Consider the following 17,456-nt stretch of genomic DNA (forward strand, 5'->3'; position numbering starts at 1 on the left):
TGACGATGCATCTAGACGGTGCTTCATTTAATTGGTCCATTGATATGAGAGCATGGCTCTTTCATCCACGGCTTCTTCTGATAGTTCAAATTTAAGCATGCTGAGTGAGTTAGTTGGCACGTGTTCCTAAAGTATTTTCTGTCAGTATTGCTTTCTGGCCGTTCTTTTGCAGTTGTTGCAATGTTTTATTGCATTTGTTCTGATTGCCATGATGATGAAAATGTGATTTATTATACAGCCCTACACTCAAGTGAGTTGTGAAGCATTTCTCTTGCTTTAGTTGTAATACCCTCCCTGGGGAACTAACCACTACTAGGTGCTGGAAAACATAGTTATATTGTAGTATCTATAGTGTTTAAATAGTACTACAAATAAAATGTCTTTAAACAGTATCCTCTTTGAAAACATATATTGAACTTCATGAGATTCTAGTATTTAAAAAGAAAAAAATATTGCAGAGTAAGACAGCCAGAGAAAGACTGAACAAGTAAAACAAATTAGCCAGTAAGTGCTCAATGCTAAATATGTTATTGGTGAAGCTTCGCAATCCTATCAGTATTATTTTTCGGGAAGGCAGACTTAAACTCTGAGTCCTTCACATTGTTTTACATAACTGCACATTCTATTACCCTGAGGTGGAAGCTTGACTGTCTGCGTCTACACCTTCATGCACCGCACACATGCACACACATGCACTGTAAAACAGTAGCAATGCATTCCAAGAAGGGTCAAGCTTATCAGTACTCCTCCGCTCTCTTTAGCTGTCTTTCACTGCTTTGTCTTTTTTCTGTCTCTCTCTCTCTCTGTGTGTCTCTCTCTCTCTCTCCCTCTGTCTATCTCTCTCTCTCGCTCTCTCTCTCTCTCGCTCTCTGAGCCAACAGGTTGCAGCAGCTTCACCCCCCCACCCCACTTCCCAAACTTTTCTGCACTTCAACAGAGCCCAAGAAAGAAAGTCTGTGCCATTCATCCACTCTTACACACATTTAGACACACCTACTCACTCTTTCACTCAGATACAGACTAACAGATACGCTCATTGACTCTTATGTGCCATTCAGTTGATAATCTCTGATTACACCCTCTGCAGGAATACTACATCAACGCAGGACTTTTTTTTTTCTTGCCGTGCTTGGATGAAAATTATTTTTGGTATCTTAGGGGAAATTCTTCCTCTGTTGACCGCCAAGAGGTCACCTGTATTGGGAATATAATGGTGATTCACTTGTGCGTAGCGGTAAGTGAGAATGTGTGGGCCCATTTTTGGGGCTATAGTCAAAACCCATTACTTTAACTGCACTTTAATGTGGTGCTTTATGGAGAAGTTTTAGAGTCTTAACTGCCCACATACCATTTGATACAGGCTAAGTGTCTGGACTTAGGCCAACTGTTTTTACACTGAGCATTTACTGCTGCTCTAGACACCACAATTTCTCATTTAATCGCATTACTTGTTGATATAAGTGCTTGTTACCTTTGTGTTCCAAATGATAAAGTACAGTAATTGCTGGAAAGCTGCCTGCACGTGGTCAGAGATCATGCACTTTTATTTCACATAGTACTTGCACAGTGCAGAAGTCCTGCATCAGTGAGTATGCATGTTTCAGCAAAAGTGGCCTGCATATGTGCAGAAGTAAGTGCAAAGATTTTGCTCAAGTTCAAAAGGAGCAAAAAAACATGATCTCATGCATTCATCTGTCATGTCAGCAGAATTCACAAACAAGTTGTCAGGTGGTGAAACTATGTAGAATTAATATGGGACTTTTTCTTCCCCATGTATAGACTTGTCTATGTTCCTAGACTGCAACTGCAGTGTGGTAAAAAGACAGTATGCAGCTTTGGAGCTATGTGCTGATCTGATTGAATCTCAGCTATGACATCCCCTATCATACATTATAGTTCTGAGGTGTATGTGTGTGACTGTGTGTGTGTGTGTGTGCGCCTTTTTTACCGTTACCGGTTCCCACCTACAGGGATAATCCATCCTGTGAAGTGGTGAGGTGGAAAATGCCATTATGTAGAAATAGCTGACGTGCAGTTCAACTTGCAGGGCATATGATGTGTGATCCAATGTGTGTGAGGAAAGAAGATATGGAACAGAGAAGGGAGTATCAGGGCCAGAGACAGTAAAGTTCATTTTGTAACGCTATTTAATCCTCGCAGGGGCAGTGATAAACTAAAGGCTTCAGACACAATATGCGCATGCAGCTTCTCCTGGGAGAGGCTGGGCAAAGTGTGTGTGATCCCAGCACAAGGTGTGAGTGACAGATACAGTCCTGCATGAGTGTTTTCTTTGATTTGGGAGCATTGCAAGAATGTTGTCTGAGTATCTGACTCTGGCTTAAGATCACAGACATTTCAGGAATGTCTTTGTTCAGGAAGGTTTTGTTAGAATGAGCTGTGATTTTGAGAATGTCCTTATGGATTTCGATGTCTTAAAGTCAGATAAGCCATGATCTGCACGATTTAATAAACCTGATATTTTTGCAATGTCAGATAGCGCAATCGCTCAAGAAATGGAGAAGAGTGATAAATCATCACATCATCAACATATTGAAGCATATATCTTATCATCACTGCAGTATTGAACAATGTAAGAGATTTATAAGATTAAGATAAGATTTACTTTTTATTGATCCCGCAAGGGGAAATTCAGTTTTTACACTCTGTTAATCATGCAACACACACAGGCTGAAATATACACACATGCACAAACAGGATTCTATGGACATGCACTAATGGAGAGATGTCAGAGTGACGGAGCCGCCCCCGGCGAGCGCTCCTGAGCTGGTGGTGGGTAGGGGGTTTGGTGCCTTGCTCAAGGGCACCTCGGCAGTGCTCAGGAAGCGATCTGGCACCTCTCCAGCTACCAGACCAACTTCCATATTTGGTACGCACCGGGACTTGAACCGGTTCCCAACCCAAGTCCCTACAGACTGAGCTACTGCCTCCCCTTATCACACATTACAGATTCTTCTCAAATTGTGAGGGCATACTTGGTTCCCATTGGACAAAAACGTTGATGACCCTTGCTTGCTTGCCATCATGCCATGTTTTTTAAATCTTGATGTAGTTTTTGAGCCATAGCTGCGATTAGCACTAATTTGCTAATTATAGTGTACTAACAGACTAAACTAGCTTTGTTGAACACAAAACATAAAAGTCATCCAGCTAAACATCACCATGTTAGCATATTCATTTTGCGCATGTGAGCGTGCTAATGTTAGCATGCACCTCCAAACATTGCAAAGCTACTTGCATGCATAGCTATGAAGTTTTAATTCCAATTCTTTTGGTGTGTGACAGTATTTCACTTTACTTCATCTTTTCAAAATCATTTGGATTAAATCAGTAACACATTTATGTCAGGCTTAAACTAAGGCTCCTCTGTTTTCTGCTTTTCTTTTTTCACTTTGCTGAAAACGGAATCAATTTTTACTGCAGGAAGATTCTGACACCTTTGGTCTGCAGTGACATGAAAGAAAAACTTTCTGTTTCATCAAATTGAAGGTATCATAAAACTCTAAGGTTCTGCTTTCCTGCTGATTTTCTGAGAATGTATGCAAACCTTTTAAGAAATCCTGCTGTAGGATGGATACAAGAGTAACTGTGTACATCTGTACTCTCTCTCTGTCGTTCATCAAAAAACCCACATTTGTCTGCTCTGCACTTCAGTAATAGGACGATACATGCAGAGACAGATCTTAGAGCTGCACAGGTATGTGAGGGGGAGAATGTAGGTTTTTGGCTGTGTTACATTAGAGTTCAAACCCTGCCAGCTCTCACTTCCATCTGCACAGGTTGTAAACTCGTCAGCCTTAAGCTATTCTGGCTTTACCAGACCAGGTGGTCAAATCAAATGCAGGAATTGTCAGGATTTCAAAATTGTTTCCCATTGATCTGATATATTATTTATATCACTATTATTTTTATTTATACTTCAAATATGTTCACATGAGGAAATATTATATGTGATGCATTCATGGATGATTGCGAACCTTTAAAGCCAAGTGAAATCTCTTCTGTTTCCAACTCATGAGTAGTTGAGTAAAGGCAAGTCTGTCTTTGATGTGACGCTTATGAATTTGCAAAAGCACATGCTCATACAGCCGCACAGAAACGTAGGCACACATGCATACCTATATGGAGTCATGGGGGGGGGGTTAAAAAGCTAATGTAAAACATAACAGCAGGAACCATTTCCCAGATCAATGTGCAGAGCGTGTTGCTCTCTGATGGGGGTTCATTTATTCCAAATAGGATAATCTTTTACTGCTGCATGATTCCTTTGCCAGCGCGTTGCTCGCTGCTTTAGGTGTTGGATTACTCTACTTAAACACTGATTATGCCTAACAAACTGATGTTGTTGAGCTCTCTATAGTGATACTCAAAACTTTTGACTGCAGGATCCTTAAGTTACATTTGAAGTGGACCATTGAGCAGCACTAATGCAGTGAAGATGCCACGATGAGTAACGACCATTGCAGTATACTTCCAAACTTGCTTTTCAATATTACCTTTCAAGAAACACTCTCAGTGGGAGATAATATGGACTGGATTGCCTTAACTCAGTCTATTATGCCAAAAGTAAAACTGTAGCCCCCCGGGGCTAAGCTCTCCCATGCTAACTTGAAGTATCCTCTATCTGTGCTGTAGAAGTAGAAGTCTGATTTCTGTATCTCAAAGATGCCGTCACTGTACAAATTCAAATCACTTAGAGATGTGCCAACCGGCTCTGCCACTTGTTGTCTTGAATTGAGGATTCTCATCAATAAAAAACTGCACTCCATTAGGCGTTTTGACTAAATGCTACTGTTTTCTTTTAATTGATGATTTTGAAATATCGCGGGAGAAAAGTTGTAGAAAGGTGGAGACTGTAATCAGACACACTTGTTGCCTGTTACTGCAGATTTGCTGGTACCATGGGCAGGGTAGTATGCGAACACATATCGGAAGCGATTAGCCATGCTGTCTTGGCCTCAGCCCTGTAAATAATCATCTTCACTGTGTGAATGTCGGAGGATGGCAGGTCCTTAGGGGGTTTGGCTAATCCTTTAGTGTAGGACAGGTGCACATGGTCTGCAGGTTAGAACAGTCCAAACATCTTCATACAAAAAGCTTCCTTCCATGCTTCCTACTTCAGTTACAGATCAGTGCAGTGCACCTCTCCTCTTCTTACTCTACTTGAACAGAAAGCTTTCTGTTAGATCCTGATTTGATTTTCATGTCCTGTCACAGAGATTGAACAGATTGATCATTTATTTTTTGACATCGTCCTAAATGCATATTCACCATGCGGAACAAAACTTGATTCAGCCTTAATCAAAACTTGGCAGCCTTTATGAAATGTCATTTTCCAATGATGAAGGGCTATATCTTCTCAGTAATGTGTGATGAATGATGAGTAACTTAATCTGACTCTCTGGAGCTCTTAATATACATTTCCATATACACTACTTTAGCTTTTCGCATGTATCAGTGTGTGTCTGCAAGCCCAGCAGTTAGTTTGTTATTTCAGGTATAATAACTTCAAAACAAACTCACATCACAGAATAGATTCCATTTATCTAGTAGATATGAAATGCCTGAATCAACAGCCAGTTATATTGTGAAAAGGTCCCTTAAAGCAAACATGACATGGACATACTTATCTGAATTACATTATTTGACATTTCATTCCTGCTATAGTTCCCACAAATCAAACGATTGTAACGTATGAGGGTGTCGGCAATCTGCACTTTTATCTTGATGAAAATTAAAGTGTGGTTATAAGTTTTGAAACATTAAGCTGTCACGGTGAGTTGTAATTTGCCTGATGTGAATGACATTTCAAAGTCATTACAAAGGCGAGGCCAAAAACCTGTGGTCAAAACCAAACAGTCTGAGGCACTGGCACGATTCTAGAAAGCTGCATTTAGAAGAAACTCTGACATGCAAGACAGCCATAATGATGTATTGAGGCAATAACTTTTGATGTTTGTGTATGTCCATAATGTTTGTACTTCTCATTAACAACTTTTAATAGTTGGGTGTATATGAGACAGTTTTAAAGCCTCTTTGAAGCTTTTATTTCCGTGCTTGAAGTGTTTACAGGGAACTCCCCTGTCTGCACTCTACTTATTTATTGTACATTCACCTTCATTATAACTATATCGATAAATCATCAAGAAAATAATTGTGTTTATTTCTCAAATGAATGAAAAATAGCTGATGTCAATATTCAGTAAAGTTGCTTACACAGAACATTTTCCATGTACATAAATATATTTAGAAACGTGACGTAAGATATGCGTGCAAAAAACTCCATGACTCTGCAAAAGCCTCCTCTGCAAATTAAAACCCACTGATTAGGTTTTGTCTTTGAGAGCCTTGAATGACTCCCCCCCCCCCCCCCCCCCTCTCTCTACTCATCTGTGTACTTTCAGATAAGTGGAAAGAAGAGTCAGAATTGATGATTGTGGAGTGGAACTCAGGAAGGGGATTCGAAGAGAGCAGAGACTGGGAGGAGGAGCAGGCGATCGAAGGAGGTAGAGGAGGAAAGGAAGAGTATGGGCTGCTCCTCTTTGTGGATCTTTCTCCTGTCCCTTTCTCTCTCCCATCCAAGGGTCACAGCACAAGCTGAAGGTAACAGCTCACTCAAATAGACACCCTTAAACACACAATATTCCCCCCCTCATGTTCCATCTCTTTATCATTTTAACCCACCACTATAGAGCCCACTATCATGCTTTTTCTTTACTTATCCAGTCTTTAATTTATTCAGAATTTCAGTCAGTGACTCATTCTCTTGTCCCTTTTTTTCCTCTTGTGTTATGTTTAACTATTCACTCTCTAAAATTGGTTGAATTCTCCCTTATGGTACCCATCCTTGCTCAATTCTGAGTCAAAACCATACAGTATGTCTGATTGGCAGCACAAACTATGACTCAGATGCTCAGGCTTCAGTGAGGGCGGGTGCTTAATGAACAAAGTCTGTTTGGAGTGCTTCATCATCAAATCTCCAGACATGGAATGGTACACGGTGAAGACACTAACCTGGCACCCTTCTCTCTCTCCACACTGCGTCTAGTCAGGGAATTCAAACATCTGCTTGCCTCCTGTACAGTACGGCACTCTGTCTGCCTGCCTGTCAAAGAGCATCTCCCTCGAAACACAACCTTACGCTCAGGTGCTATTGGATGTCACCAAAAGGTCAATCAGCCAATCAAAAGTTTGGATTTCCTCCATCTGGGATGTGGTTGGCAGAACGTGAATGTTAAAGTTGTTGGGCAGAGTTATGCAGGGATATAAATAGCCCAAGGCCATATGTGAAAGCTGCTGCAGCATCTTTATGACTGTTAAGTCTTAAGTCACGTGCTCACAAAGACTGCCTGTAATCTTTCAGGCCGGAAACACAAAAGGAGTCACATGTTGTCAGGGTTCAAATCAACTGACCAGCTGACACCTTAAAGCACCATTACTCAACATTTGTGTACGAAAATTTGTAAAGTTACAGTGTGTGCAATACAGGTTGGTCGCCACTTTGACTTTTCAAAAAAACTTCACAGCTTTATGAAGAGTATAACATTATTGAAAATCTGTTTTTTTTTTGTTATATTGTATATTATTCTACTGTGAGGTGGACACAACCCCCCCCCCCCCCCCCCCCCCAAAGTAATATCTGTATATGTAATTATTTTGTGGGCTGCTAACATCTTTAAGTTTCTAGAGCTAACATAAATCACTCGTCACCTCTGAGTTTGACTGTTATGTGTTAGTATATATGTGGCCCCTGCAGTGGTGTCCACAGACAACAATCAAACACAATATACATCTAAAAGGCCAGGTCCTTTAACCTGTCACAATCAACAGCACAAGCCTTTATTAACTGAAACATGACAGACACCCTGAGTCCTAAGATACTTGCATTGACCTAAACATTTGTGCAAACAGGGTCAAGAAACAACAACCAGGTCTCAGCCTGCTGGTTCAAAATAGGCTGTATTGTTCTCTGTGTTCTTTTGTTTGCAGCTACATAATGAAGTACATGAAATTCAAATTAGAACCAAAACATTAAGAGTGGTAGCAGACTGACTTGCTTGTTTGCAACCACTGACTGCCCCACACGAGGCGAGTATGCTGCACTTGAAACAGACCCTCGGGCAACGATTGTGTATTTGTCACACTGACTGCGAGAAATGTTTTCAATATTTGGACTCTCCAATCATTTAATATTCCTGACCCCCCCCCCACACACACACACACACACACACACACACACTTTTTGGCTTCTCTGCCAATTACCGCAGTTTTTTCTGCTTCTAACTGTAACTTTTACATTAATTTGACTTGATCAAATCTGATGGCCCCTTGATGTTCTTAGCCTCGTTCTCTCTTATGGTTTACATCTTTTCTCTTGATCTTGCTGGTTGTTGATTGCAGTAGTGCATCATTATTCCTCAGACTATGTCTTTCCTAGCAGAATTTTCTGCAGCGTTTGCTGTAGCCACTGAGCTACATCTAATGCGTAAATCAATGGTGTTCCAGCACAGAGGTGTACACAACCTTTGAGATATCAGCATAGATAACCTTCAAGAAACGCATTCCTAATCCCTCAGCATGTGCTGTCTCCTTATCCTTGGCTTGTGGCTCTCACCTGCCAGCACAGACAGACGAACTTGATAATTGATCTGGTTTTCCACCTCAGATTGTGTCTGTCTGACAGAGCTGAGCCTCCGATGCTTCCTCGCTCAGATTCTTGGCCATGTTTCATGTGATTTTACAGAAATCTGTGCAGTCGAAAACAGCCAATCGTGTATGTAAGGGTTGGCTTCCTATATGAGACTTAACTCAGGACATTGTTTGATCCTGTTTATTTTTCCTTTGTGATAAAACATAAAACAAAGCTTCAATTAAGGCAAAGATAGTGACTCAACACCAGCGGTGAGAGGCCCAAAGTGGTATTCCCGATGATATTATGTTTCCTTGGTGTGTTGCCAGATATGTATAGGTGTGTGAGGGGGGAACATAATGTCATGTCGCTGTGGGCAGGAGACATATGTCACCCCCTGTGAATCCTGGGATTGCAGCCAAAGGAAGAAGGGTGAGATAATAGGGGCGAGAAGGCTCTGTAATGAAATAGAGGATAGCAGAGTAGCTGAGTTATCACTTACAGAACAATCAGTGGTGCCTATCTCTTATTCACTAGCCTAATCAATGCTGTCGTCACTGTGGTTTACCGCATATGTAATGCCAGAATATTGACTAAGGGGACTTTTTGCACACGCAGCAGGTTTCTGTATTAAGCTAGTACAGTACTGAGGATCTATGTGGGAATATATACAGGCGTGTGTAGGAGTCAATGTATGCGTGGCTGTGCATGTCCTTTATGCATCAGTGCAGTTTTTTGTGTGTCTGGCTTTTAACTCCACTTTAAAAATGCGTCTGAATCATGCCAAACGCAGCAGATCCTTCTGTTAAATGTGATTGTTTGCTCGAGCGAGGGGACTGACCCTGATTTTTGGGTGTGTTTACCTTATTATTCTAAGCGTTCCTCATCGCTGTACTAAAGTTTTATTGCTGTAGTGCTCAGAATATTGATAGTCTCTTTGGCTCACTTGTGTCTCATTAAAAATTCATGGGGATGTGTGTAGGGCTTTGGCTGCATGACAGGAGCAAGTGAACAGAAAAAAAAGCTCAACATGATGGAACAAGAGTGCTATCTGGTGGCCAGTGCTGGAATAAAAACAAGGGCAGGAGCATCTCCATTTTTTTTCACAAACGCAATCTAGGTATTCTTGCTCATATTAATTCCCCAGGTGTTCTTCTCTCAGACTGCAGGACGACGTTGCAGGCAGACATCGTGTTTCTGGTTGATCAATCATGGAGTGTGGGCCAGACGAGCTTTTACAACGTCAAAGACTTCATCTCAGCGATCGTCTCCTCCTTCCGGGACAGTGTGATGGGAACTGAGGGGGTTCGCTTTGGAGTCACTGTGTTTGGGGATGTACCGAGGTAAAACTAAAACACAAACACAGTCATGAGAAATGAAAATGACACAGGGGAAATACCCTTTTCACTAATTGTCATGAAGGTAGACCAATTTAACCTTATTAGAGATTATTGTTAATATCCAAAAAATGTTAACAGCTTCTAAAACAAATGATGTCTTGTCCCCTTTTTTATATCACAAGGAGCGTTAAAATTAAAGTTCCTACATGATGCAGTTTTGCTTCTCCTGTAATCGTCTCCTTGCAGGATGAGAATTGCCCTGACAGACTACAGCTCCCAGGAGGAGGTGCTCAGAACCATCAGAGACCTTCCTTACGAGGGCGGATCCAGAAGGATTGGTGATGCCCTCCAGTTTCTAGTCGAAACTGTGTTCAGCCCGGCCATCAGTCGGGACCATTCCCCAAAGGTAGAACGCTTCAAACTGGGACTTATGACAACCTGCCTGCCATATTGGGATTGTCCCGGCAAGTTTCTAGCACATATGAAATAATGAGCAAAGAATAGAAAAAAGTACTTTGAATCAGTCCAACAAACTGATTTCACTTATTGTAGGTAATTTGAGGTCAAAGACACAATAAAGCAGTCGCATGATTAAGATTAACATCCTTAAACTTGTCCCACGCAGCTGTAAAACTGAAGTGCCTCAATCTTTTTAAAATGTATTACGAAGTCTGTACAAACAAGCAACTGGGAGGTAATTGGTTCAAGATTACAGCCCACACTGTTTCCAGCTGGCCACTAAAATGCATAAATTGTATATTTTGGCTGTGCGCGAAAGGAATTAAATTGTCTCTATTTGTTCTCCAAAGAAACATGGTGGAAAACACAAACAAAACAAACTGGTCTACCATTTTCTCTCCACGGTGGATCTGATTAAACGCTCTAGCTTTAGTCCAAGAATACAAAATGAGAGAATGTCTGGTAAGAAGTAACAAGCGGCAACAGATTGTGTTCAACTTTGGTTTATCTTTTGCTTAGGGAAGCAATATGAATAAGAGAGAGGTAATAAATTCCCCCTTGCTGATCCAACATGTCATTGACTGAATGGTTGTCCATGATGGGATGACAAGTAGTGTCAACCATTTCAAACACACAATAAGTCCAACTGACGGTCTTCCAATAGTGCTCAAAAATTGACACAATCTGCATAATCAAAGGGTCCTTGAAAAATTATGTATTCATTCATACTAGTCTCGGATTTTGACCCTTAACCAATATATTTTAAGTGAACTTGTCTAATTTAAAATGCTTAATAAAATATCCAGATGCCCTTCCTGCAGCTCTCAGTTTCTGTCAGCTAAATTCCCTCACAGTCCTACACTGTAGTGCAGTCTCAGTATAACGCAGCTGGTTAGCATTCCAATCATCTCTCTATCTCTGAGTGTGCGTGCGAATCATTTTGCAGCAGCAGCAGCAGCAGTGCACTTGACGTGGGAAGGCTGAGAATTGAGGATTAGGCTGATATATTGAATCGTACTGCCGGTGCACATGCTGAAAAGCAGCTACATTCTCATATTGATGCTCTCCAGCCTCCCTGATTCATTGACAGAGGGGCTGAACTTAGAATGAACTGCGTAAATTTTCCATGATGGGCAAATTAGCAGTCTCAGTTGGAGGCTAGCATCCTTAAAATCCACTTTGTTTGATTTATTAATCATGGGTTTAATTATGAGTTAAACCATGTCAAAAGACCATGGAGGTTGTTTTTTTTTTTTTTAGGATGAGACTGTTGGCAAGGAGGTTCTCTTTATCTGAACAAAATACTGTTTGGAGGGAGAATTACCTCCACAAATATGATCCATCGATTTTTATAAAAAACAAACATTATTTTTTACAGAGATTTCATTCTTTACAACATGGGTTGGTTGCAGTAAAACTACAGTATGTTTATGTAATCCATTCAAAATGGCTAATTAACGTGTTGAATGTCTATCATGTTTTCTGTGTCTCATTGTTGTTCAGATTGCTGTGCTGATCACAAACGGACGCTCGGAGGACCAGGTTGATGTTGCAGCCAGAGCTGTAGCTGACAATGGGATTTCTCTCTTTGCAGTAGGTGAGTATAAAACTTGTGAATTCCGTCAACATCCTCACTGCAGAGTCCTCTCCGATTTTTATCCCAGCTCTGCCAGCTTATCTGCAGTGTTTGCAGTTAGAAATTCATGCCCTGTTTGAATTCATTGAATTCAGTGTGGGTATTTGTGAGTGTGTAAAACTCGTGTTTCTTTCTGTGTGGGTGCCCTCATGCAGTTTTATGCTCTCTATACGTGCAAACATGACATCTACTAAATATGTATGTCAGAATAAGCAATGTCTTAATTCAGCTCCTGTACTGTATATGTTGACATTCTGATATTATGTGTGCCTCAGCAAAGCTACCTTATCCAACAGCTCAACCCCTCCCTTGTATTCACTCATACACACTGCTGTTTATCCACAAGTTTACTTACTCTTCTCTTTCTTCTACCGACAATCACAAGCACACGAGCCCACAACTTACTCCTCTCAGCTGGGAGCGGTGCAATAATTACTGCTCATTAGCCGAGGGTGTGCTAATCGCAGCCATTTTTCAATAGGCGATTCGGTGTCCCCCATTTGCACCTCTGACACGGAGGTCTGCTCCTCTCGTTTATCACTCCAGCAGAGAAGCGCCACATGCATCAAGGGCAAAACAAATATGCCTGTTGAGCCTGTGTGATATGGATAAAACACATTCATGGATTAATGAATCACACACAAGATTCTCCTTTTGTTAACTGTTTTTATTTTTACAGTTAGAAAGAAGAACTTTTCAAGCCTGCATTTGGTCTATGATAGGTGTTTTTGCTGCCCAGCTCCACACATTGATTCCTAACAAACACAGTTAATGCCATAACTTGAGGAAGGTTTCAGAAAGTGCTTGCTTTTGCCTAGAATATGCATGTGTAAGGGTTTTTACATATTTACATGACTTAAAGGAAAATCACTCAAAATGCCACAGCGCCCCCTGGTGGTTTTCAAAGGAGAGGACGTCGTGGGGAAAGCATGGGCCTCAGACACAAAAACAGACATTTAATGATAACTTTGTAGTTGGCACTCACTCGTTTTATTAGATATTGATAAAGTTAAATCCAGTCCCTGAGGTATCAAAAGTTCTTGTATAAATTCACAGTAAGTCATTAAGAGTTGGAATGGTTTTATGAACATTCATTTCGGCCAATTTTCCATTAGTAAGGACATGCTGTATGTATTTTTCCTCTTGTTTGAAACCAGGTGTTAGAGGAGCAGATGTGTCTGAGCTGAGGAGGATTGTGTCTGAGCCTCATGAGGAGCATCTGTTACTGGGCACTGACTACTCTCTGCTGGACACCATGCTTCCCAAACTATCTCGCAGAGTGTGTTTCACTGCCTCTGAACCCCCTCGTCCTGTGAAAACATCACAGCCAGGTGAGTTAATGTTGATACACACACACACACACACACACACACACACACACACACACACACACACACACACACACACACACACACACACACACACACACACACACACACACACACAGAGAAGAAAAGAAAAAGCTGCCATTAAACTGACAGCTGTTTGCATTTCTATATCGATCAATTTAATATCAAACTAGAACTTAAATGTGTAATTAGATAAAAACCCTGAACGTAATTGTGTTTGTATTATACATATTTTATACTCATTCATTTTCCTGTATCTTTTGGGAATTCTAGTTAAAGTGCGAGTGGTGGGTCCCAGAGACCTGCAGGTTAGTGAGCTAGCCCACAGTTCCCTCAGATTGACATGGACCCAGGCCACAAGTGATGTCACCGGGTATCGTGTCCTGGTCACCCCTCTCAACTCCAAGGGGCACCTCCTCCCCCTCCAGCAGAGACAGGTGAGGGTCCATAGACAATGATAGCTGCCTTGCTTGGATGTAACTGCATTAGACTGCATTATTACAAGTTTGGACTCCTTTTCGAACTGTTCACCTAAGCTTACCTTACATCTTATTCTCGCATAGACAGTTAATGAGTTTGGGAGGAGCCTTGCGATTCAGAATCTGTTTCCTGCAAATGAAGCTAAGTTCTCAGTCACCCTGAAGTTTTATAGACTCTGATAAAAAAACAAAAACATCCACTGCATATCATTTCTATATTCTTTAGAGAGCTCAAGATCATCCTAGGAATGTCAGTTTATTACAAAAGCTGTGGGTCACTTCTGGACTGAAACAATATGCAATGAGTCATCTCTCATAGCAGCCATGATGGAATTGAATCAGTGGGACCAACCTGAACAGTGACGATGACATAGATTTCCCTTTCTCTTTCCATAATACCTTTGCTTCTTTGTGTGTGTTGGTATACTGTTTTCATGAAAATACTCTACCTGTACCGTTGATATCTAAAAATAGTTACATGTCATTGCTAAGAGAGGAAAATGTTGTTTTTGCGTTCTATTATGAACCATCTAATATCGATATAATGGAGACATGGATACTAGAAAGACGTTTAGCCAAGGCATAAGGATGCTCTTTGTTCACTGAGGTACAAGCATGTATTGAAAGTGATTTTAAAAATGTGTCTATCAATGGTCTTTTCTGTACTCATGTCTCTTACTCTTTCCTGCACCCACAATCACTGTTGTCATTTTGCTCATGCCTTTGTATGAAACAGATTGATTTGAAGGCAGACGTGAGCACCACTGTGGTGACTGAGCTGAGTCCTAAAACCGAATATTCCCTCACTGTCTATGCCATCTACCCAAGCCTCATCGGAGACTCTGCAACAATCACCGCCCAGACCAGTGGGTGTCACACATCACCTGTTTTGTTGAATTTATTCATTTAGGAAAATATACAAATACTTCTAAGCATATTTAGATTTCACTTTGGCTCACTTGCCTTCTGTCTTTCAGCCCCTTTGCCTCAGGTGTCAAACTTCCGTGTTATAGAGGAGGGTCTCTTCTCTCTGCGACTGGGCTGGACGCCTCCTCTGGGGAAGCTAAACGGCTTCAAGATCTTCATTCCAAGATGTACGCAAACATTACCATACCCAGTTATGATCAGTTTGCACCAAACACCTTGCAAATTTCGGCATTCATCTGCGATTAACTTCTCATTGAAATTCCCAGAAAGATGTGAAATTAAAATGTATGGGTTAAAACAATGTGATCACTTTAAACTTAAGGCTTCAAGCATCACAGATGATCACATTTTCTTGTGAGAGTAAATTCTTGATCATTGATTCTCCTGGATTTTTGTTCTGCAGCCAACAGACCAGGATTTACCTATGAGAACGTGCTGCCTGGAGACACCTCCTCTCATGTTATTGACAGCCTTGAAGAAGATAAGAAATACATCATCAGTATTTATGCTGTTTACCCCCAGGGACCAAGTGAACCAGTTTCAGTAGTGGGCAAGACATGTAAGTTAGTTGGCTTTATCAAATTTCATATTATGCACCTTAATGGAAAATACATTCTTTCATATTTATTAACATTACAAAGTTAGTGTAAAATATGATATCTAACAAGGAAGCATATGCTAAGGTGTAGTACCAAACTATATCCACAGTGGGGTGATATAGTCCCAAAAATACCACCATTAGGTCTGTTGCATACTCTCATTTATGTTCATTTCATGCTATGCTGGAGATTTATCACGTCAAAGCTTGTTTTTTGATTAAGATGTATTTATATTAACTGGTTGTTTTTATTACAACGCTTCATATAATAATTTTGCATTTGAAAAATCTGATTAAATATCCTCACTCTTGCTCATAATGATTTTGTTGATAAATAAAATTAAAGCAAATATATATGGGTGTTTTCCTCAGTAAAGCTTATACCAGTTAAGCTCTTCCTGGTCCAAAACGCCACCACAGACACTGTCCAGGGGAGGTGGGCTTCAGTTAAGGGTGCCACAGGATACCGTCTGACATGGGCAGCCCCAGGTACTGATTTTCAATTTCAATTTTAAACAAAGACTTAGCCAAAAAAAAGTAAAACCAACATGTTTGATCTTACAGTCAGATTATACCCTATCATCCAAAAATACTTTGTGGCATCCAAATATTTCTTCACATGTTTCTTTCAGATGGCCACATAGAGAACATAAACCTTGATGACACCTTTAACTTTTACATGATCCAGGGCCTAAAACCTGCCTCTGAGTACACCATCACCATCAACCCCATCTTTGGAGACACAGAGGGGCCGGTCATCACCACCACAGTCAAGACATGTAACAAGAATGCTTGCTCAGAAGTTCAAAATACAGGAATAAGCATCAGAGACCAGATAGTAAACTCTCCCTCTCTCTCTCTCTCTCTCTCTCTCTCTCTCTCTCTCTCTGTCAGTGGAAAGCAGTGCAGTACAAACTTTGAAGGTGTCTGCTGTGAGCACAAGTGCTGCCGTCATCTCATGGAACAGTGTACCCGGATCCACAGGATACAGATTGGCCTGGGGACCAACTCCAGGTGACTGCATGGCTCTCTTTGTGGACCCCCAGTGTTCTATCTTAAAGTCAGTCCTGTCCTGTCAATGAGAAGATCTGGTTCTTATAGCGATACACACCATAACTTGAATGGTGGTGCAGTGGTTAGATTTGTTGCCTAGCAGTGAGAATGTTCCTGCTTCATATCACCGTTGGGCATGAGTCTCTGTGTGGAGCATGTTCTCCCCATGTATGCGTGGGCTCTCTCCGGGTACTCCGGCTTCTGCCCACAGTCCAAAGACATGCTCGTTAGGTTAATTGATGACTCTAAAATTGCGCGTAGGTGTGTATGTGAGTGTGGCTGGTTGTCTGTCTCTGTATATCAGCCCTTTAATTGAATGGTGAACAGTCCAGGGTGTACACCGCCTCTCAATGGCAGCTATGATCAGCTCTAGCCTGCGACCCCGAAAGGGTTGCGGTATAAAGAACTTATGGATGACTTTTGCACACTCTTGTGAAAATAAATGTCGAAACTACTTCAAAAATCAACAAACATCCTGATAATGTGCTTTTAGAGCTAGTACTGGGTACAAAGCATTTTATATGCATGTGTGTCCATGTTTTTCTGGCTTGACAAACTCACTCTGACAGAAGCCTTTGAAATTCCTCGGCTTTTACAATGAACAAGGATGTGACAGGACGCATGGTGACTCACTTTGATAAAATCCAAATGTTGTTTCCAGAGTTGGATACTCTGATGCTGTGCCAGAGTTGATATGGAATACCAAGACACTGAGGAATAATACACTGAAAGAAAGAGCGATGTGACTGTACTGTGAATATATCTATCTATATATATATATATATATATATATATTTTTTTTTTTCAGAGTTTGTTGGTCGGGACCGGCCTAGGCAGTTGGCTCTTAATAGCAGCACCATAGAGTACCACCTGAAGAATGTAGCACATGATACTGAGTATGTCCTGTCTCTGTATGTGCTGTTTGGACCTGTGGTGGGGCCTGGTATCAGTGCTACATTCAGAACGTG

At 41.1% G+C, this 17,456-nt stretch overlaps 1 protein-coding gene across 4 annotated transcripts in view; it reads left to right on the forward strand.

Annotated features, from left to right (window-relative positions):
• Positions 1–976: 976 nt before the first annotated feature.
• col7a1l (collagen type VII alpha 1-like) overlaps positions 977–17,456 on the forward strand; it is a 56,268-nt gene continuing 39,788 nt past the window's right edge. For 2 of the 4 annotated variants that reach the window (XM_065951357.1, XM_065951356.1), the window contains exons 1-14: positions 978–1,234; positions 6,423–6,621; positions 9,810–9,990; positions 10,234–10,393; positions 11,950–12,043; positions 13,240–13,413; positions 13,705–13,868; positions 14,647–14,776; positions 14,888–15,004; positions 15,241–15,396; positions 15,808–15,924; positions 16,068–16,214; positions 16,330–16,449; positions 17,297–17,455. In XM_065951357.1, coding sequence (XP_065807429.1) covers positions 6,546–6,621; positions 9,810–9,990; positions 10,234–10,393; positions 11,950–12,043; positions 13,240–13,413; positions 13,705–13,868; positions 14,647–14,776; positions 14,888–15,004; positions 15,241–15,396; positions 15,808–15,924; positions 16,068–16,214; positions 16,330–16,449; positions 17,297–17,455 — 1,795 coding nt within the window. In that variant the 5' untranslated portion in view covers positions 978–1,234; positions 6,423–6,545. Of the gene's footprint in view, positions 1,235–6,422; positions 6,622–9,809; positions 9,991–10,233; positions 10,394–11,949; positions 12,044–13,239; positions 13,414–13,704; positions 13,869–14,646; positions 14,777–14,887; positions 15,005–15,240; positions 15,397–15,807; positions 15,925–16,067; positions 16,215–16,329; positions 16,450–17,296; position 17,456 lie in introns of all 4 variants that reach the window. The other 2 variants (XM_065951358.1, XM_065951355.1) reach the window with 2 other exon arrangements.

The sequence above is a fragment of the Labrus bergylta genome, chromosome 23 (genome assembly GCF_963930695.1).
Source record: "Labrus bergylta chromosome 23, fLabBer1.1, whole genome shotgun sequence".
Classification (NCBI taxonomy): domain Eukaryota; kingdom Metazoa; phylum Chordata; class Actinopteri; order Labriformes; family Labridae; genus Labrus; species Labrus bergylta.